This window comes from Callionymus lyra, chromosome 13, assembly GCF_982586985.1.
Source record: "Callionymus lyra chromosome 13, fCalLyr1.hap1.1, whole genome shotgun sequence".
NCBI classification, from domain to species: Eukaryota; Metazoa; Chordata; class Actinopteri; order Syngnathiformes; family Callionymidae; genus Callionymus; species Callionymus lyra.
The window spans coordinates 25,616,739-25,639,039 of record NC_141830.1 but is presented as its reverse complement, the minus strand read 5'-3'; the positions used below and the strand labels follow the sequence as shown (position 1 = coordinate 25,639,039).

General features: G+C 40.0%; 1 protein-coding gene across 1 annotated transcript; it reads left to right on the top strand.

Annotated features, from left to right (window-relative positions):
- The first annotated feature begins 9,726 nt into the window (after window positions 1-9,726).
- sall3a (spalt-like transcription factor 3a) lies at window positions 9,727-21,923 on the top strand. Its single transcript, XM_087805239.1, has 4 exons — window positions 9,727-10,501; window positions 17,112-20,255; window positions 20,380-20,711; window positions 20,793-21,923. The coding sequence occupies exons 1-4, from the start codon at window positions 10,420-10,422 to the stop codon at window positions 21,222-21,224; spliced, it is 3,990 nt and encodes a 1,329-aa protein (XP_087661365.1). The 5' UTR covers window positions 9,727-10,419; the 3' UTR covers window positions 21,225-21,923.
- The last annotated feature ends 378 nt before the right edge of the window (window positions 21,924-22,301 follow it).

The window sequence follows — 22,301 nt, the reverse complement described above, 5'->3', positions numbered from 1 at the left end:
TATTTCTTTACTACCATATATATATGTATTTACTACCATAGAGATGTTTATTTACTACCATAAATATATTTATTTACTACCATAGAGATGTTGATTTACTACCATAGAGAAGTTTATTTAGTACCATAGATATATTTTTTTTACTACCATAGATATATTTATTTACTACCATATATATATTTATTTACTACCATAGAGATGTTTATTTACTACCATAGATATATATTTTTTACTACCATAGATATATTTATTTACTACCATATATATATATTTATTTACTACCATAGAGATGTTTATTTACTACCATATATATATATTTTTTACTACCATAGATATATTTATTTACTACCATAGAGATATTTATTTACTAGCACAGAGATATTTATTTATTACCATAGATAAAATAGATACAAATCTATGGATACAGAATTGTGAAGAGTATTGCCATATCTAAGTACATCAATATTTTCTTAAAATCTGTCATTTATTCATTTATGTTTTGTATTAAATTCCTATTTTTGTTGCTTTGAAGAAAAAAAAGAGAAGAGTAAAGAGAAACACTTTATAATAAGAGTCCTGAGCCCAGGTCTACAGGTGGTCTGTGCTCTACTTCCATCGCTCGCTGCAGTGAGTCTCTCGGTAACATGCCTTGAGGCCGTGCAACAAAATTTTCAACTGTATTTGATTAAACTTCTGGACAATACACAGCACAGAGTACTACTAAATATTTTTAAATATATTTTATTTTAACTTTTTGCATGACATCATTTTGGCTCATCTTATTGTCGTGGATCGCTTTTTGCATTTTGTTTGCAACTATTTTACCGTGGAAAAAAAACAAAAAACATTGTGTGTCCATGTGTGTTGACGTCAAAATGGATATATATGTGTACATGTGAGCTTTTTACACATGTTTCTTTTCATTTTGATTCTTAATAAAATCATGCATCTCACTAATTTACTGATCTATGAGATGTTTATTTACTACCATAAAGCCTTTAAACTTTGCTTTAAATTAACATTTCAATAACAATGTTAGTCTCTGGCCGAAGAAAATGTCATGTTTATCGATTGTTCAATTATTTGCACAAGTATCTTTGTTTTTGTTTTTGATTTACCCCTGTCCAATTCAGGCTCAGAGGCAAGGCTATGGTGCATTCAAGAGAACATGGATTGACATGCAAGATACTAGTGATAGTGATGTGTCAATGAAGCTTCATGAAACAATGTTATGTTGTTCAGAGATCGGTAGGTGGCGCCATTAGATTAAAAATGATGTTTCATTAGGACAGTTGTTCAAAACAAATAGTGCAGAGACGCCATCTAGTGGACTCTGAAGATAATGACACTGTTTCATGAAGCTTCATTAACACATTACTACCATCTAGGGGACTCTGAAGATAATGACACTGTTTCATGAAGCTTCATCAACACATCACTACCATCTAGTGGACTCTGAAGATAATGACACTGTTTCATGAAGCTTCATCAACACATCACTATCATCTAGTGGACTCTGAAGATAATGACACTGTTTCATGAAGCTTCATCAACACATCACTACCATCTAGTGGACTCTGAAGATAATGACACTGTTTCATGAAGCTTCATCAACACATCACTACCATCTAGTGGACTCTGAAGATAATGACACTGTTTCATGAAGCTTCATCAACACATTACTACCATCTAGGGGACTGAAGATAATGACACTGTTTCATGAAGCTTCATCAACACATCACTACCATCTAGTGGACTCTGAAGATAATGACACTGTTTCATGAAGCTTCATCAACACATGACTACCATCTAGTGGACTCTGAAGATAATGACACTGTTTCATGAAGCTTCATCAACACATCACTACCATCTAGTGGACTCTGAAGATAATGACACTGTTTCATGAAGCTTCATCAACACATCACTACCATCTAGTGTACTCTGAAGATAATGACACTGTTTCATGAAGCTTCATCAACACATCACGGCAAGATACTACATTTTGACTCTTAAGAGTCGTTTCCCTGCATGGACAGAACTGCTCACTATTAACAGCAGTGAATCAAGATAATCACACACACTCTCTCACACACACACACACACACACACACTTGAGCTTGGACAGCAGCAGGAGAGTCGCTAAGACAGTGTAGATATGCACTTACCAGGATTAAGCAAGGCAAACGCTGCCAAAACAATGACAGAAGCAAGTAACTGATGCTGTTTAAAAATTCAGAGGCTTCTATTGAACAGACAATGAGGCACACATATCACCGAGCCACAGATCCCTGCAGCCCACTAGTCTGACTACCTATAGACCATCACCCCCACTGACCGCTGCTACTCATTAACAAAGTATTTCTTCTGCTTCACACCAACACACACCGTCAGAAGGTGAACGTCGCACAAACACACTCGCTCACTCGTCACGTGGCTAATCATCTTCCAAGGTCACATCTGACAGGGAATTCCAATGAGATTAAGTGTCATCAATTTGGCTTCGCTCCCTTTTGACTCATTGTTCTTGGCCATGGATATTTGGGTCAGGTGTGACTCACGAGTGTTCGGACCAGCAACTCGACCAGGATTCTAACCCTTTAGTCAACAGGTCTCGATGAAAAAAATACGAGTGTCGGGATTGGAACAGAATGTCCTTCAAACTAAGCAGAAACAAAACCTCACAATGCTATAAAGATATTTAATTCAAGATTTTAAATGGGATCTTTAAGGCCGATTATCAAAAATGAAAACGATCATTGTCACTATTAGACATAAAACTAAATATATAAATATATACTTTTTTGATTTCAAAGAGCGAAGTTACAATTCAATGAGAAATTGTAAAGAAAAAGTATAAAATAAAAAATACACATATCAATGTCCACTAAGACAAAAACGGATCCTGGACAAATGTAAAAAGAAAATAATAAAATAAGATAAGTGTAATATATATAATATCTAATAAAAAATATTAATTGGGTTAATGCTTATAAAAGCTGCCAAACTTTTTTTATCTTTATCAGTCGCCAAATAAACATGAGTTGTTTGATACTGTATCGTGATACAACATCAGTTGTTTGATACTGTACCATGATACAACATCAGTTATATCATGATACAGTATCAGTTGTTTGAAACAGTATCATGATACAACATCAGTTGTTTGATACAGTATCATGATACAACATCAGTTGTATCGTGATACAGTATCAGTTGTTTGATACAGTATCATGATACAACATAAGTTGGTTGATACTGTATCATGATACATCATCAGTTGTTTGATACTGTATCATGATACAGCATCATTTGTTTGATACTGTATCATTATACAGTATCAGTTGTTTGATACTGTATCATTATACAACATCAATTTTTGATACTGTACCATGATACAGCATCAGTTGTTTAATACTGTTTCATGATACAACATCAGTTGTTTGATACTGTATCATGATACAGCATTAGTTGTTTAATACTGTATCATGATACAACATCAGTTGTTTGATACTGTATCATGATACAGCATCAGTTGTTTGATACTGTATCATGATACAGCATCAGTTGTTTGATACAGTATCATGATACAGCATCAATTTTTTGATACTGTACCATGATACAGCATCAGTTGTTTAATACTGTTTCATGATACAACATCAGTTGTTTGATACTCTATCATGATACAGCATCAGCTGTTTGATACTGTATCATGATACAGCATCAGTTGTTTGATACAGTATCATGATACGGCATCAATTTCTTGATACTGTACCATGATACAGCATCAGTTGTTTAATACTGTTTCATGATACAACATCAGTTGTTTGATACTGTATCATGATACAGCATCAGTTGTTTAATACTGTATCATGATACAGCATCAGTTGTTTGATTATTTATCATCAGTTTTTCTATACTTTATCATGTGCAAAGTAATTTGCAAATGGACATATATGACGTATATAGTAGTGATGTGCTTGTGATTATGATAACACAAGGGATAAAAATACTATTTCATGGAAAGAAACCCTGTCAAAAACATGTTAAAGAAAAAAGAAAAAAATCAGGTTAATGACTCTAAATGTTTTGTTCTTGTGTTTATTTAGCCTCGATCTCTGAAGTTGTTACAAACCACTGCCTCGTTGACACGTCAGCCGTGGTTTGATACACGTTCCTTCGCTCGGGATGTGACACACTCTCTGTCGGCGACGGCGACGACGAGCGTTTTGTCATCTCCTCTCGAGTGTCGACTCAAAGTGCAATTACACCGCAGCCACTAATTGAATTACAGTAGCAGCAGAAATAGGTTGATTCGATTCATTTCAATTAGCTCTGATTGAGGCGGTCACGATGGATTCTGGAAGCGTCGCAGGTGAACCAGAACCCACGTCACGTTTGATCTCGTCTGGATGGCGAGGGAGGGATGATATGATCACGAACGGCAGGATGAAGAAGATACACTTGTGGCTACGATGAAGCAGAACGTTAGGACACTCTAATCCACAATCTCAGCTGGTTAATGAAACCGAGTTGTTAAATTAATTTAATTACACTGCGTTATTATTTTTACAAATTAAATTTGAGGTCTTTTAATGAATGTGTTTACTCAGTTTGACAGTTTCATTTTTATTTGGTAATTTTGTCCATTCATTTAGAGAAAACATCAACAATAGTGGTTAATAAAGTCATAAAAATTGTATTTATTTCAATCTGATCGACATTTAATTTAGTTTCAGGGTCTTTGGCTCAAATAAAATAAATAAATGTTGTTGTTTATATACATATTCTGACCTAAAAAGATATACAGAGACGTCCAGTTATAGTATAAGAGACGGCGAACAAGAAGAAAAAGAAGAAAAAGTAAATATTGTAAAATGGAAAACTTTTCTTTGTTTGTTTGTTAAAACATGTAGTTTCTTGGTATGGATTTAATTGTTTTATTCTAAGATTGAATATTACACCACTAGTAAACCTTATTAATTGGTTCCATTAATTGGCTCAATGTTTTGTTGTAATTATGACAAAAAAAAGAAAGTACTTTCTATACTACTGGTACTATTGTCTACTTTTTAATGACTCTGTTGTACAAACAAAAAATCACCATCATCACCAAACTAATTATTGTTTATATGTTCATTTCCATACGATTTAAGTAAGTCTTTTAATAAAATAATGCATTTATATATAAATACATTACATGAAAATTAATATCTGACCTTTGTTTTGTCTTTAAATAACCAAAGGTTTTACTTTTATTTAACCATCTTCCACAGAGCCTCATACTCCTCTGAGTATAAACCATCTTCGCTCTCCTGAGGGAGAACTTTACGACACGTCTTGAAATGATCACTTGAGCAAACTGTTAAAAATTATAACACTAAACATGACGTATAAGAATAAGAGGGAAAAAAATCACATTTAATGGGGAGAAGAAGAATGAGTCGTGCCTTCAAATCCACAAGATTTTCGTTTCTGGAAAGTGACTCATGTGGAAAAGATGCAACAAACAACTTGAGTTTTAATCCCAATGATGAAGATTGCTTAAAGACAACAATAAAAACTAGATTCAGATGCTTCTTCATCCAGTCGCTCTGAGTGTTTGTATGTATTTGAACATATTTCAACGATTATAGAAAACATGTACAATAATATAATATTCAAACCCAAATGTTGTGATTGAAATAAATACATCAATAAAAACTGTATCATGATAAGAGAACATTCAACAACTATGAGATCAGCTACTTGAAAAGTTCAAGTTCCAACAATTTATTACCACCTGGTGGGTGGAGCGTATCCCAGCTACAAAGGTTGACAGACATGTCACACCCTGGACATGTCATCGTGGAAAGTTATTTCTAGGAAAAAAAAAATATATATATATATATATATTATTTTATATATATATATATATATATATATATATATATATATATATATATATATATATATATATATATACATCTACATCGCAATACATTTACAACGTATCAAGAAGTATTGCAGTAGAAATATATATGTATATATAAAGAGGTACTTGTTCATTTTAAATCTTTGTTTTGTCATATTCAATGTTTTACAATGAGTATAATTGTTATACAAATCATTGTATTTTTGGAATTTGACCTCAATACTACACTTGATGATGCAGTAGAAAAATATATGTATATAATGAGAGGTACTTATTATTTAAAAGTTTTTTTTTTATTGATATTCAATGTTTTACAACGAGTATCATTGTTTTATAAATCAGTTGAAATCATGTATTTTTGGAATTTTGGTAATATCTTAATACACAGTCTCATGTGTCGACATCGCAGTAGTACTGCAGTAGTAGTAGTACATTTACACAGTATCAGGAAAGGCTGGTTTTACGATGCAGTAGAAATAGAAGTTAACTCCTCCTCGTCTGTGATTGGTACGGAGAGTAAACTCAGCCGGTTGCTATAGGCTGCAGGAGCCTGAGGTGTGTGTGTGCGTGAGTGTGTGTGTGTGTGTGTGTGTGTGTGTGTGTGTGCGTGTGTGTAGGAGTGTGTGTTCACAGACACCGGCAGCAGTGGCTAAAAGTGATTGGCTGCTCACATCCCTTCAGCAGTACAACAAGCACATGCTTCACACGCAGACAAAAAAAAAATCTCCGGCCGGACTCAAACCGTCTCTATTTTAACAGTGAAATAATGGGAGCGACGTTTACCTCTTGCTGTCTTCTCCGCGGCCTCCGCCTCAGTATCCGCAGTGAAGGAGAGAGAGAGCGAGGGAGGAAGGGAGAGGAAGCCTGCGAGACACAGCGGAGGACTTTTTCACACAAGTGCTCTCACTTTATGGCTCACAGAGGGCCAGTATGTGGAGGCCCCCACTCTCCTTTCTCTTACCTTGCGACAAATTCAGAGGGTAAAAAAAAAAAAGGTTGTTTGGGTGATTACACGTTTACCTCCCTCCCTCTCGCCCTCCCTCAGACCCTCTCCTCCCTCTCTCTCGGGCGGGTGAGTGGCACTGAGGGGGTTGACATGAAGCCAGACTGATCTCAGAAGGAAGAGAACCTCGAAAAGTATCTTTTTTTTTTTTTTTTAAAGGATTAATTAAATATGAGTTTTAATGATCCGCAATGACGGCTACATCTGTCTGAGTCTCACACCTTCTGTCAATCACTCTCACACACACAAGCTGTTTGGACCGTGTGTTTAAGAAAGACGGTGTGTGTTCGTCTGTGTGTTGTTGTGTGTCCGACGTGTATTTGTTGCATCTTCTTCTGTCACGTCTTGTCTCCACAAGTGTGTCTTTCACTTCCTGCCTTTACATCTGTTTGTGCGATTGCCTCGGCCTGTGTGTGTGTGTGTGTCGGTCTGTTTGTGTCGGATTAGAACCCCCCCCCGACACAAACACACACACCACACACACCACACACACACCCACCTCTCTCTTCTCCGTCCTTTTCATCATCAGCAAAAATCAGGCCCCACAGAGGAGATTGTGAAGGCGCGAAGCATCTTCATTGTGATGATATTGATGATGATGACGGCCAAGTGGACAGTTTGATTTTTGTGCGGCGAGCTAGTTATAAAGAATCAATATTATATCAAGGGGGTAACTTTGGTGATAAAGGACTTCAGCCACTCCGGCTATTCATCATAAGTCTGTAGCGAGCAGATAGGTCAAAAGAAATTATATTGCTCTAAAGAGAGTGTCTCCTTATCTCTGGGCAGCAGGGGAGTGGAGGACACGCCGATCGATACAGTAGCCGCCGTGGATTCCTTGCAATTATCAATAGCTGATTTTGTCTTCCCCGGGGCTGCATCTATTAATACCAGATAATAACACACACACACACACACACGCTCGCTTCCCTTTAGACGTCGTGATGGAAGAAGAAGAGGAAGAAAGAAAAGTTTTGCTCTCAAGACGACCTTGTTGTCGACGGATTTGTCTCTCGTATGAGGAGACGAGGAAGAGAGAGAGGGATGAGCGAGGGATGAGCGAGGGATGAGCGAGGGATGAGCGAGGGATGAGCAAGGGAGGCGTAGAACACACGGAAAAAAAAGGACGAGAATCGTTGTGTTTTCCTGAAATATCGATGGTCGGTGAAAGTGAGGTCGTCCTTCTAAGATCTGCGATTCTTAGAGATGATAGTTTGATAAAATCTTCAACTTTCATTAAAGGAATCTGATTTTTTTTTTTTAAAAACACATTCACTTTCCTTTTGTAGTCGTCTTTGAAAAACAAGAGACTTCCGGTCACGTGACCCTCTTTTTCAAATTTAAAAGATTAATTTCACAGTTTAATTTAACTATATTCAAATTACAACGACTACAAAAACAAATACAACAGTAAAATGTCAAACTAAATTGTACAAACAATAGAAAAATATCATCGGTTACAAAATATATGAGGAATTAATTCAAATAAACACTAAATACATGCGTCCAAGTATCTGTGGAATTCAAATATTTTAAGAAAATTCCAATTATTAAAACCAATATTTGAATATTTTTTTGACGTTTCTTAGGGAATCCAAACGGGACATCTGGTGTGCAGTTGTTACGAAACCTGCGTTTTTAATCCATTAAAAATAACTAGACTGTGGTAAACAAGGTGTTTAGAGGATTTTTCTTTATTTTATTTAAGTTAAAAAGTAAAAAAAGAGGCTGATTTACCAGGATAGACGAATAGCTTCATCATCTGATTTATTCTGGTAATATATTTAGTGTTTATGTTCAATTAATACCAAAATATATATTCATATTTACTGAATACATTAAATAAATAATTAGTTGCCCTTTTAATTTAAGCTCACAACAAGACAGATTAATATCTTTAACATTTTAAAAATCCTTCATTGCAATGACAATAGTTCTTCACACCAAGCGTAACCAGTAAATCTCTCTAACACAGAGAATGTTCAGAAGAGAATCCAAGAATACTTGTGATAACATGATAGTAAAAGCAGGATTGCAATTCATTGTAATCTGAATATGTTTGACATCCTACTGGGTATTTATAGATTTGTTATCTTGACTTATAACTTTGAATTGAAAAATGAAACAAAAAAACAAACAAAAAAACAGTTTTAAATCTGTGGACAAAGTCAAGGAATGCATGGTTAGACTAATGAGGAGTTGTTTAAATTGCTAAACAACACCCATTAATAGATTCAAACCTGGAGTATATTTTGCTTTAAAACATACTTTATTTTTCTCAGAATTTGATCAAATAATTGCTTTAACTTGTGGATTGAAAACGTGACGATATATCGCTAGTTGTGAATGTATGTATTCAATTAACATGTAAATAGCTTATAGAACTGTAATTTATCATTTAAAAAATTTAAATAACGATATTAAAATAAAGTGTGTCGTGTGTGTGTCAAACAAACGTTTTGTGTATTTTATAAAATAATAATTGTTAAATTAAATCAAGTTTAATGACGAATCCTCGTGTTTCACGCCAAGCGAGTGATTCATAAACCTTGTGTATCGTTATTTATTATTGATCATTATTATTTATTAAGGTCTACGTGGATAATGGTTGATTTATTTACACCTCGTGGAAAAGTTGTGGGTGGTTGTTGTGTGGAGGTGAGTGGGTGGGGGGGGGGGGGGGGGCGGGGGTGTGGGGGGGTCAAAAGTGGGTGTTCTCACGGAGCCATCGAGGCAGTGGTACATCCTAGTGGCGGCTGCGAGCACTGGGCTGAACCTCAGCTCGGGGGTTAAACTCTCACTCACAGTCAGTCGGTTCCCCCACGAACACGCACGGACCGACGCGAGCGCACCGCGAGTCTCACCCGAGCGCCGGCCGTGGAACCGGGAGTTTTGGCAACAACAAAAAACAACAATACCAACCATCCGCTGTTTTTTTGTTTTTAATTTTGAACATTTTTAATTTGATGGGACGCCGCCGTGGACTGAGTGGAACTTCTTCTGAAGAAAAGGCGACTGTGGTGTCGGGACCCTCGAGAGGAGGAGGAGGAGGAAGAAGAAGTTTGTCAGTGATGGAGAAAAAAGACACTTTTTGAAAAGTTGTTGCGAGAGAAGGAGCTGCAGGAGAAAAGAAAAAAAAAGGAGATTTTTTTTTTGTTTGAAATTTTTACACGGATCTGAAAGATTGAGGCGTTTAATTGCTCGGTCCGTCCCTCGTTATCATATCCAATCGTCTGGACCGGGGCCACCCTCCCCCCCCCACCCCCCCCCCCACACCCCCCAACACCCCCCACCTGGCGCCGTTATCCCCCATCATAACTACTCTGTAGCGACATGCGCGAGTCACCGCGAGAGGTTTTGATTCCTGCCCTCGCGCGCCGCTGACAACTTTTTCGTTTATTTTTTCGCTTTTTTTATTTTCTTCTGATTTTACGCCGATGTATCTGCGACACGCAGGGACATCCACAGCAGCCTCGCCACGATTGACGCCCACAGCAGCAGCAGCATGTCCCGCCGCAAGCAAGCCAAGCCGCAGCACCTCAAGTCGGACGAGGAGCCCGCGGTCGCCGGGGTCACCTCCGAGCACGGTGAGCCAGAAGAAACACCTTCTTCTTTTTTTCCATTCGCTTCAACACTCTTTTATCACAAATACAACATTAAAAATATCACTTTAATGTCATCATTTACAATTAAAAACGAAAATTCAATTTAAAACAACTTTTTATCAGCGTTGGAAAAAAAAGGCCTTTTAAAAAATATGTTTTTTAAGGCCTTCATCGAAATAAATAAAGCCTAAATAATCTTTATTGATTTGATCAAGGATTTATTTTGGAAGCTAAAGCAGGTTTTTATTTTGGGAGGGTGGGTGTGTGTGTGTGTGTGTAGGGTTGGTGAGGGGGGGGGGGGGGATTCTGCAGCAGGTCGAAGCTTGTTTTTGTTATGGAAATGTTTTTTGTTTACCCCCCTCACATAAATTTCGCACACTTGATTTGCTCCCTTTTCACCCACATTGTCGACACGAAGGGTTGACAGAGGCTCCGGCACCGACTCCTGCATCTGCTACTGTGTTTGGTTTCTTTTAATGTCCAACGCAAAGCAACAGATCAAGTAAAAAGAAAGTATTACAGTGGTTTTAAAATGACTTTTTGTGTTTGACGTACAAACTAAAGTTTATTTAACTTATCAAATCTTATTCATCTTTTAATATTTATCTCTCAATATCCATATAAGTTGGTTTTTAAATAAACATTTTAAACATAGAAGGATCTTCTTTACGCCACAAACGTGTGATGTCATCTGGAGGAGCATCTTCTTAGTGTGTTTATGTGCGCTTGTGTGTCGTCGGATCGGTGACCTCGATAATATTTGTAACAAGTCAAGAGACACGACACGTCCATCAGTTTGCTCACGATCGTCTCGTTCCTTCACCAGTGATTCCATTCAAACGGCGATAAATCACATCAAAAAGTACATTTTAAAGATTTAAATTCTGAGTAAAATCTCAATGATCTCGCACTAAAAAACATCTTTTACGTTGAATGGTGATTTAACACTTAAAGAAGAGGCTCCTGCGGAGCGACACTTGATGATACACACACACACACTCACACACACACACACACACACACTCGGAGAAAAGTCGACACACCAGCTGCAAATGTCAGTGTATCACGGAGCCTGATCAAATTCTCCGTCGCCTGTTTTTTTTTGTGTTGCATCTTGTGACGATACTATTGATCGATGGGTGCCTTCGCACGGAATGTGGATTCGGGGGAAAGTTGTCGGGCCGACGCTTCTGAGATTTTTTTGTCTTCATCGATAAGGTTGTGGGTTAGAAACCCATCGGTTCTGGCCCAGCGTGTGGAGCTGCTTTTTTTAATAAAAACACTAAAACTCTCAGCTCTTGTCTTGGGAACTCATCTGCTCCCTCAGGCCCTTTTTTCCCGGACACCGGCCCTTGCCTGAGGTAGAAAAAGAGGGTGGGTGGGTGTTCGTGGGGGTTTACAGGGGGGTCTGCAGGGGAGTGCTTTGACAAAAGCTTTGCTGACTTAACCTTTGTCCGGCCCAGGGTCCTACCGCTGGATGTCAAGATGCTGGAACAATTAGAACATGCACGCCGGTGAACTTGGCAGCGCAGCTTACACGGCGTCCTGGAAAGTGTGAACAGAGCGAGAGGCTTTTCATCTCCCACACTCACGGTGTGTGTGTGAGCAAGAGTGTGTGAGCGAGGACTTTGGGAAAAGATACATGGAGAGAAAGAAGCATCTTGAAGGACAGGGTGAGATTTATAGGCCAAATTCTCTTGAAATATTAAGTTTAAAAGCAGTGTGAATGTATAGATAAAACAAAGAAGATTCTACATGAACTGAAAAGAAAGCTTGTGTAACCCTTGATAGCAAGGCTTACACAAGCATATTTCAGCTTTCTTTTCTCCAAAAAACACATTTCTCGTCCAGTCAAAAGAGACAAACACGATAGAATCCGTGTACGATTCAGAAAGTTTACCAGTAACAAAACCTGAATTTTGATCATAGAAGCAGTAGAATTAAACACAACTGACGGTGTCACAAACATCTTCAACATGTCGCTCTGAAGAGACGTCGACTGACGGTGAAGAGTAAAAAAAAACTCAGAGTTAAATCTGTCTCAAATGATCCACAAATAAAACAGGTGGAGATTTAACCACCGTCAAGATAAGATAAGATATTCATTCTATAGTTGGGAGAGGACACAGTCACGGCAGCTCAATTTATACTTAAAAAAAATAAAATTATACACATGAAATTACAAAATGTGATAAAAACTGTACATTCAAGAAATAATATACTGTGAAGAAATAAGTTGCAAACCACAAGTCAAGTGTCGATGATAAAGTTTGTCATCCAGGAATTAAAACAGACGTGAAGATGTTTTGCTGACAATGACAGTTGTCGGCCACTTCTATCCCCCCCCGTCGAGGGGCTTTTGTTTTTCGCCTTTTGTTTTAATCCCCTCTTACCATTGGGCGCAGGCCCGCGGACCACCCACACCGTCGTGCCCAAGACGCCTTGGAAGAAGGCACTGGAATATGACTGTGTCTTAATTACTACTCAGCACTGAACACACCGACGGGCGAGGGGGGAATATTGAGGAGGATGAGGCCAGTCCAGGTGTCTTGTTATTTTAAAAATAAAACACCTTTTTATCTTGTGATAGGAAAGTGAAAGAGTTATTTTCTGCAGCGTGGAGTCCAGCGAGAGCCATCTTGACACTGGAGTGCCGTCATCGAGCTCGAGCGCCTGCACAAACAAATCGTTAATGTTTTGGCTGCTCCACATCTGCAGGCTACGACAATGGCCTCGCTGTGAGCGCAGATACGACTGTACCACGGCTGCAGCGGTGCCGACCAGGCCGGTGACACGCACAGACACACACACGCACACACACACACACACACTCGCAGACACACACACGCAGACACACACATCTGTTCTGCTGAGGAATCAAACGTTGGAGACGCTCAATCGAGGAAAATCGCGCGACGTGTCCAAACCCGGGGATGGATCCACGTCAGTCGATGATTTCATCGATTGAAGCAAAAAAATACATGATTAAAAATAGTCTTCATTTTATTTTCAATTAATAATTAATAGTAATATCATATAAACAATCACTTTATTTTCTTTCAACAGCCAAACGTGTTTTGAAAACACTGACTAATAATTTATAATACAAAAACTGAAATATTATTAGAAACTTTCAAGATAGATTAAAGGAACATGACTATGAATTTTTTAATTAATAGCAAAAATGTTTAAAGAACAAAACAACAAAAAATTCACAGGTTTTAAAATATAAATAGCTTTTTTTCTCTCTATATATATATATATTGTTAATGGTTACAAAAAATAATGAATATTCCCTTCATTTGAAAACCATGGTCACAAAATAGGTGTTTTTTTTTTACTTTTTTCTTCTTTTTTCTTTAAGTATACACAGTAGAAAACACATGTTTTAAACTTGTTACGTTGTTTAGACGAGATTGATGTTATTCACAGCCCTATAACAAACACAATGACAATAATAACAGACTTTATGTTTTTTTGATTCTTGAGTCAATTCAGGTTTTTCTATTCTGGCTACTAAACATGCTTTTAAAAGAAATCCCAGATAGAGATTCAACATTTCGATGTGTTATCATGGTGTTTTTTAAAAGGCAGATTTAATCGACGAACGTTCCGGACACACACACACACACACACACAAACACACACACACACACACACACACACACACACATGTGTGTCACCGTCCCTCACATGTTACCTGTGTATCACTGTCGCGGGCGACGTTGGCTAAGAATGAGTCGAATTGTAATTGCCCGGCGCTGCGTCTCAATGCACGGCTCTGTGGCTTTTTCACAGAATCGGTGGAAAAGCGTGAATACCTCGTGTGATATTATATGTCGGATTAGCGGTTTCGGTTAGCGTGCCAAAGATCGGTGAGCGAGATAGCGGACGTTCCACATACAACGTCCACAATCGCCTCCATTGACTGCGTCAATCTTCATATTTGCATCCGAGTAAATGAAGACTCTTAAATGAATGAAAAAAACCTATTGGATTTTTTTTGTTGTTGTGTGCAGCCCTTCTTTCTACATGCAAGAGGAAAATCAATACCCCTCCCCTCACTCCCTACACACACACACACACACACACACAAACAGACACTTCTTCTTAACTGTCTTACAAACACAAAACGACCGCAAAATGTCGCCTTCACACAGACGCACAATAGCCATTTCGAGTTAGTCGTAAATGCAAATAAAAAGGCAGTCTGGAGATTGTTTCACAATCGTGACACTGCTGGTGTGCACTAGTGTATGTAGGACGTTACAAATTGTGTTTAAAAAAAACTGTGAATTAATCCTCTTTCATTGGATACAAATGTAAATCCTGACCAACACACATCCACAAAGAGCGTCTGTTGACTTGGCACTGTGTGTGTTTATCTTAATACAAGTATCAGTTGTGTTTAAGTGCAAGGTAAAATGTGTGTGTGTGTGTGTGTGGGGTCAGACTCACACAAAGGCCTCCACTTGTAATCGTAGGAAGGAATAAAAGAGATTGACAGTAATACCGTTCTAATAACTAATCAGCTCAACACAATGCCCACTCATTTGTGTTGACCTTTCAACCCTCAATTATGGAAATGAGTCCTGCTGTCCGCTGCCGGGGCTAAGGAGATTTTCAGCTGTCACGTGCCGCCTACCCCCACCCCTCGCTCGCAACCGCTGTACACTTCCTTTTGGTTTGCTTCAGAAAACATGTAAGAATTGTCAAAAGAAACATTTCATCTCCTCTGTAGCACATTATTTTAAAATGAATAAACTCCAAATGCATACGACGCGTTGAGCGAGGACGAGAAAGTGATGACGATCCAAAAGCCTTTCTGTCAACAATTAATGAGGCATGTTTCCCCTTTGGCCTGAAATCACAGGAGGAGTGATGTATTTCTTTGCTAATTGCTTGAATGCTTCACGTCTGCATTAGCACGGCTCGCTCGCTTCTAAACATTAGAAATTAAAGCAAGCGTCGCCAGATTTTTATGCAAACGCAGCAGAGGCCTTTTTTTTTTAATGTTGACTAAACCTGGACGGACTCCTGTAGGTTTGGGCAAGAGACGCTCGCCTTCGACGTCGCCATTGATCTGGGTTCGATATAGAAAGATTAAAATCATGTCGTGGGGAAATGCGTGTGAACACTTTTAAATACTTGAGTAGTATCTTTTAATATGTGTCATCGCATAATAATAGTAATCAAAAATTTTTGTGTTGCACTTTACATTTGCTCAACAAATCTCAAAGTGATACAGTTTTAAAGCAGGATAGAGATATTTAAAAAAGAGCTGTTCCTCAGCATATGGTCAATATGAACATTTATTTTATACAAAATGAATCTTGTCATGTACGTTTGAGAAAATTAATTGTAGAATTAAAAGCAATTGTGAGGCACAATTAATTCTGCCTCACCTCAATATTGTATTAAAAGCACCAGGACATAGTTCTCTGAAGACACTGCTGACCATAATGTGAATCTACAAAAATAAAGCTACAGTTTTAAACCAGGATAGAGACATTTAAACAAAGATAAAGACGTTAAAAAGAAGATACAAATCATTACAATATTAAAAGTAACAATAGAAAGTTAAATGTATGCTTTAATAAAAAAAAAGGTACTGTATGTTTTAGGTCCTTATGTGTGAAACAGGTCGTACATACACATCGACATAAATAGCTAAATGTTTAGCCAATTCCGTTCTACTGTAGCTCAGACAGTACGATCATATCATGGTGTTCGAGTCCAGGTGTAAACGAGGTCAGCGTCTCATCGAGGTTGTTTGACTCTGGCGGTTGCATGTGGAAAAGGAAGTGGCTTCCTACAACTGTGATTAAACATGTGTAACTAATCAGAGACTTTGCTGCCATGGCACTAGCATGTAATTTGTAGGAGCGCATGGAAGGAGAGGAGGAAAAGGATCTAACACTCTGTGGATATGAAGGATAATTATTGTTTTTCAGAATGCAAACACTGTATTTTGCAGAGTAAATACTGCATGATGGGACGTTAAACTTCTCCTCGACACTGACATGATGATAGTGGACCTTATTCCAGTTTGAAGTCCGTTGTTTTGAGGCGGAGAATTACCTCGGAGACTCCGGCTACAAACTGCGCAGGCATCTGGGATTCAGGTGGAAATGACTGGGCTTGATATCAAAAGGGAATCCTAATAGGGCCATCAAAGTCCTGATTTGTACGCAACAGACGCGGCTGCTGTGAATTGTATGAAATATTGGAAATCAATAGGTTGTATGGAATTTCATTAAGCGGCAGTATCCACAATTGATAGCCCCTCATAATTTGATGGATTGCACAAAGAAAATTATTAGCTGCTTCTATAGACAGGGTGTGAATGCACAAAGCAGAGTCTGGAGGATTGGTGAACTAGGGCAATTTGTAAGGCGTAAAAAAAACTAAGAAAACGGCGGGTATTGATTTTTGTTATGTTAAGAGACAGGGTGAAAAAAAATTAAAGGTTAAATCTTGCGGTGCTGCACTGCGAAATATATGTTTTTATATTGATTATATATTCATTAATTCTTTTTTTTGTCCCCCCCCCTCCCTTTCCTCCTCCCTTTCTCCATCGCTCTCCTGGCAGGCCGGGGTGAAGTGCTGGAAGATGCCGACAGTGGGAACGAGAGCCGCAGTGGAAGCGAAGAGACGCATGTGTGTGAGAAGTGTTGCGCCGAATTCTTCAAGTGGTCAGACTTCTGTGAACATTTAAAGAGCTGCACCAAGAACCCGCTAGTTCTGATAGTTAATGACAATGAGGGCACGCCTAATTCCTCCCAGGAGTACCCCACGGAGCTTTCTCCTGTACCCAGCTGCACGAGCGACCAGGCTGACAGCGAGGACCCGAGGGAGGGCGGCCACAGTCCCGCCGCTGAGCTCGATGACATCCCAGAGACAACCTTAAACGGGGTCAATATTCTTGAAAAGGAGGATGAACAGATGGAGCTTGAGCTTTCTCCTGAAAAAAACATTGATCCTGAAGAGCGGGACATGACATCTCCTGAGCCAGACATTTCCCTACCTCAGCTTGACGATGTTATGCCCACAAATCTTCTAAACTACCCCATGCCAAGCACTAATGTTACCTTGGAGACATTGCACGGCACTCGGGTTGCAGTCGCACAGTTTTCACAGAGTGTGAGAGCGGCAGCCGGCAGCGGAGGTTCCACCATGGCTATCCCTATGATCCTGGATCAGCTGATGGCCCTACAGCAGCAGCAGATACACCAGCTGCAGCTCATAGAGCAGATACGTAGTCAAGTGGCTCTGATAAATCGACAGTCTGCCTCCCAACAGGCAATCAAACACCATCACAATTCCACAGTCGGACACCAAGGGGCTGGACCTGCCTGTGCTCCCCCTGTTGCAAACCATATGCAACTGCACAACTTTATCGTCCCTCCTGTCCATCAGTTGCCCATCAGGTTACCAGCGACGCTCAGTAGTCAGGGTCCTTCACCTCTGACCTCAACAATTGAAGGATCTCTCACTAAAACATCACAAAGTAGGAGCCAGCCCCCCAACTCTCCAATGACCCACACCTCCTCAAATAATTCCGTTTTCCCGCCACCACCAGGATCCGGATTGTCATCATTGCTACCCTCATGCTCATCCTCGATCACAAATTTAAGCACGACCAGTAGTATGACTGGAAACGGGAGCATCAGCAGCAGCTCTGCTCTTTCCCGGAACTCAACCACTCCTCCAACGCTCAGCCACAATAGCCTGCTGGGCTCTGCCTCTAATTTACCACTGATACCTCACAGCTCATCCAGCAGCGTTATCTTTCCAAACCCGCTGGCAAGTATTGCAGCCACAGCCAATGCGCTTGACCCCCTTTCAGCTCTGATGAAGCATCGCAAGGGTAAACCTCCAAACGTGTCCGTGTTTGACACGAAGCCTAGCTCCGAAGACCCCTTTTTCAAGCATAAGTGTCGATTCTGTGCCAAAGTCTTTGGCAGTGACAGTGCGCTACAAATTCACCTTCGTTCCCACACTGGAGAAAGGCCATACAAATGCAACATATGTGGGAACCGGTTTTCAACAAAAGGAAATCTTAAAGTCCACTTCCAGAGGCACAAAGAAAAATATCCACATATTCAGATGAATCCATATCCCGTGCCTGAATACCTGGACAATGTGCCCACGAACTCGGGCATTCCTTATGGTATGTCTTTACCGCCAGAGAAACCTGTTACAACGTGGCTCGACAGCAAGCCTGTACTTGCCACTGTTTCCACCTCGGTTGGGCTGCAGTTACCTTCTACAATACCAAGCATGATGGGAAGTTTTGGTGATTCTCCAAGCCTCACACCCCTTAACAGGTCCCCTCAGAGACCATCTCCCCCCTCTAGTGAGTGTGCATCACTGTCTCCTAATATCCTTATTGATTCCTGCATGACAACTACATCCCCATCCCCCAAACCTTATCTGGGTAGTGATCCTCCTCTTTTACTCAAGCCAGAAGGTATTCTCCTGCCACCAACCTGCTCCACGCGTCCAAGCGAAATTACCACTACCACGACAACAGTAACACAAGTGGTTCTGTCTAGCACAGTGACCCCCCCATTGTCCAACACTTCTCAAATGATGGATTCTCTTAATAGCCCAAACTCGGGTTCCAATCCAGTCTCCCATCCAGTCCTTCCCATGTTGTCGGACCAATTTAAAGCTAAATTTCCCTTCGGAGGTCTCCTTGACTCTATGCAAACTTCAGAGACGTCCAAGTTGCAGCAGCTTGTTGAGAACATTGATAAAAAAATGACTGACCCCAACCAGTGTGTCATCTGTCATCGGGTCCTGAGTTGTCAGAGTGCTCTAAAGATGCATTACCGCATTCATACCGGCGAAAGGCCCTTCAAATGTAAGATATGTGGACGGGCTTTTACTACCAAGGGAAATCTGAAAACACACTTTGGGGTGCACAGGTCCAAACCCCCACTTCGAGTTCAACACTCCTGCCCTATTTGTCAAAAGAAGTTCACAAATGCTGTCGTTCTGCAGCAGCACATCCGGATGCACATGGGGGGGCAGATACCAAACACCCCAGTCCCAGAAAGCCTCCAAGAAATGGAAACAGACCTTTCTTATGATGACAAGAGTCTGGATACAATGAGTAATTATGACGATGACCTTATTGATGAAATGGAGCAAGCTTTAGACGATGAGGTCGACTTTAAAGAGGGAGAACTGGACCCGTCAAAACCTTATTCACCAGGGAGCTCACCACCTACTTCCATAATGTCCAGCATTGCTGCGATGGAGAACCAGATGAAGATGATTGATTCTACTGTCAACCTGACTCACTCATTCAATCAAAAGCCTTCTGAAAATGGCAGCAACATCGGAGGCGAGAATAACTGCTTTACCACTGATTCCCTGTCAGCAGTAGGGGATGCGGAAAGTCAAAGTCTGGGAAGTCCCGCTTTGTCAGAGTCCTCTGGCTCTATGCAGCACTTATCCCCGGCTCACAGCCATTCAGAAAGCCAACAATCCAAGTCCCCGGCTACCCTGAACAATAATAATAACAGCACTTCCATGACAGCAGAGGAGGGCCAGGAGAGAAATACAGCTGGCTTGGCAACAGTGAAGTCAGAAAAATCAGAAACCCCATCTCCGCTTTCTGCAACTGAAGGCAATGGGGCCCTTGACCTGACCGCCACTCAACCAGCGAGGCACTTTATCAAGGAGGAGAGCCACTTCAACATGCTGTTTCTCAGCAGAGACAGAGGTGTGTGTATGCAAATATACTTCAAGTAAACCAGAAACAAAAAAAAAAATGAAATATAAGAAGCTGCTCAATAAAAATAAAATAATATGTCATGTTTTGACGATGTCATCTTTCTTTGTTACAGGGCTGAACACTCCAAATTTGATGAGCACTGCATCAAACATGATAAAAATGGAAATGAATGGACACGGCAAGTCCATGTTCTCGAGCGACAGTTCCCACTTGCCCGTGGGCATACCTGCTTCGGCTCCACAGAACACGATGAGCCACGGCATTAACCCGATGTTGGCACCCCCTCCACCGCGACGCACTCCCAAGCAGCACAACTGCCACTCTTGCGGAAAGAATTTCTCTTCTGCTAGTGCTCTTCAAATTCATGAGCGCACACACACTGGAGAGAAGCCTTTTGCGTGCTCAATCTGTGGAAGGGCTTTCACCACTAAAGGCAACCTGAAGGTAGGCATAGGGGAAGATAGTGATATTTCTAATATGTCACTCATCTAATCATCATTAATGTATTTGAATTTTTTATTGTAGGTGCACATGGGAACCCACATGTGGAACAACGCGCCCGCCCGCAGGGGCCGCCGACTGTCCGTGGAGAATCCAATGGCCTTGTTGGGCGGCGATGCCATGAAGTTTAGCGAGATGTTCCAGAAGGATCTGGCCGCTCGAGCCATGAATGTCGACCCAGGCTTCTGGAACCAGTACGCGGCGGCCATCACCAACGGACTGGCCATGAAGAATAATGAGATCTCTGTGATACAGAATGGAGGCATTACACAGTTGCCCGTCAGCCTCAGTGGTGCCGGGATCACTTCTTTGGGGGCAATTCCTGGTGGAATGGACCGGCTCCACACTGGCAGTAGCCCTCCGATGACTGGTATGGAGAAAGCTGCTCTAGAGGTCGGGTCTAACCGACCCTTCTCCAGGTTCATGGAGGAAAATAAAGAGATTGGGATCAATTAAAAAAAAAACCTTCTGTATTATTCCACTAGGCAGTTAGCAAATCGCAAGAGACTGCTGACCAGGAAAAAAAAAACTGCTGATCCCGTCCGAAAACTCTGGTGTGCTATGTTATGTACAGATTAAGTATTTTTGCTTTTGTTTTTGGAATTATAGTATTTGGTCTTAATTAGAGGCCATTGGCCTTTTTTTTCCATTCCTTCTCCACTTGATATTTCGCTGATACGAAGAATAATTTGTCTCTTGTTTGAGAATATGTCGTCTTGCAAGATTTGCATGGTACTTATGGTTTTCATCAGTATGTTTGACTGCTTTTATGAATTCCTTGGAATGTCAGGATCTGGCCTCCTTATGACAGGCAAGCATCTTGGACTGGACTTAAACTGAAGCAACAGACACTCTGACATTGTTTATAAATGCTCTTTTAAATATAAAAGGGCCGCGAATAGACTGAAGTATAGTGTTTCTGTGCTCGCCTGATGTTTTGTTTTTCATGATTTAGAAAACTTGAAAAAAAGCTGTTTGAACTATTTTAATCTTTACATTTAGTCTCCCAGCATTGACTTATAATATTGTCCTGTGTCTTTAGTATTTATGATATTGACAAAAAAAGCGGGTATACAAAATATATTTAAAGGCCCAAGCATTTTATTGATTCGTTTGTTTTCTAAACTGCAGTCTTCACTGACGAACATCTCTTTCCACGAAGACGACACGTGACGTGATTCCAACAGAGAAAGAAAACCGTAGGTTTTATTTGGGGTTCTGTTGAGATGATTGTGTATCTCATGACATGTACATGAAGCTAGAGATATCTGAAGCTGCTACAACCTCGTCCCCCCCCCCTGCTTTTAACCTTTGTAAAAAGAAAAAAAAGTGAACCTTTTGAAGAAATATCTATGTATAGAAATACAGACAAATCTAAAAACAGGTATGCATATTTTGTATCACATTAAGATAGACATCATGAGTTGAGAGTATTTGTCATGTTTGTGAATGCACTTTTTAAAAAGCAAGACGTTTTGTCTGTGAGTTACCGTAAACCTTTCAACTGAGCTATCTATCACGTGCTGTTTCCAT

Bases quoted from the DNA above. Each gene is read 5' to 3' on its own strand.
- sall3a (XM_087805239.1), top strand. From the start codon at position 10,420: ATGTCCCGCCGCAAGCAAGCCAAGCCGCAGCACCTCAAGTCGGACGAG. The intron at 10,502-17,111 runs GTGAGCCAGAAG...CTCTCCTGGCAG, and splicing joins CGGGGTCACCTCCGAGCACG to GCCGGGGTGAAGTGCTGGAA. The intron at 20,256-20,379 runs GTGTGTGTATGC...TCTTTGTTACAG, and splicing joins GTTTCTCAGCAGAGACAGAG to GGCTGAACACTCCAAATTTG.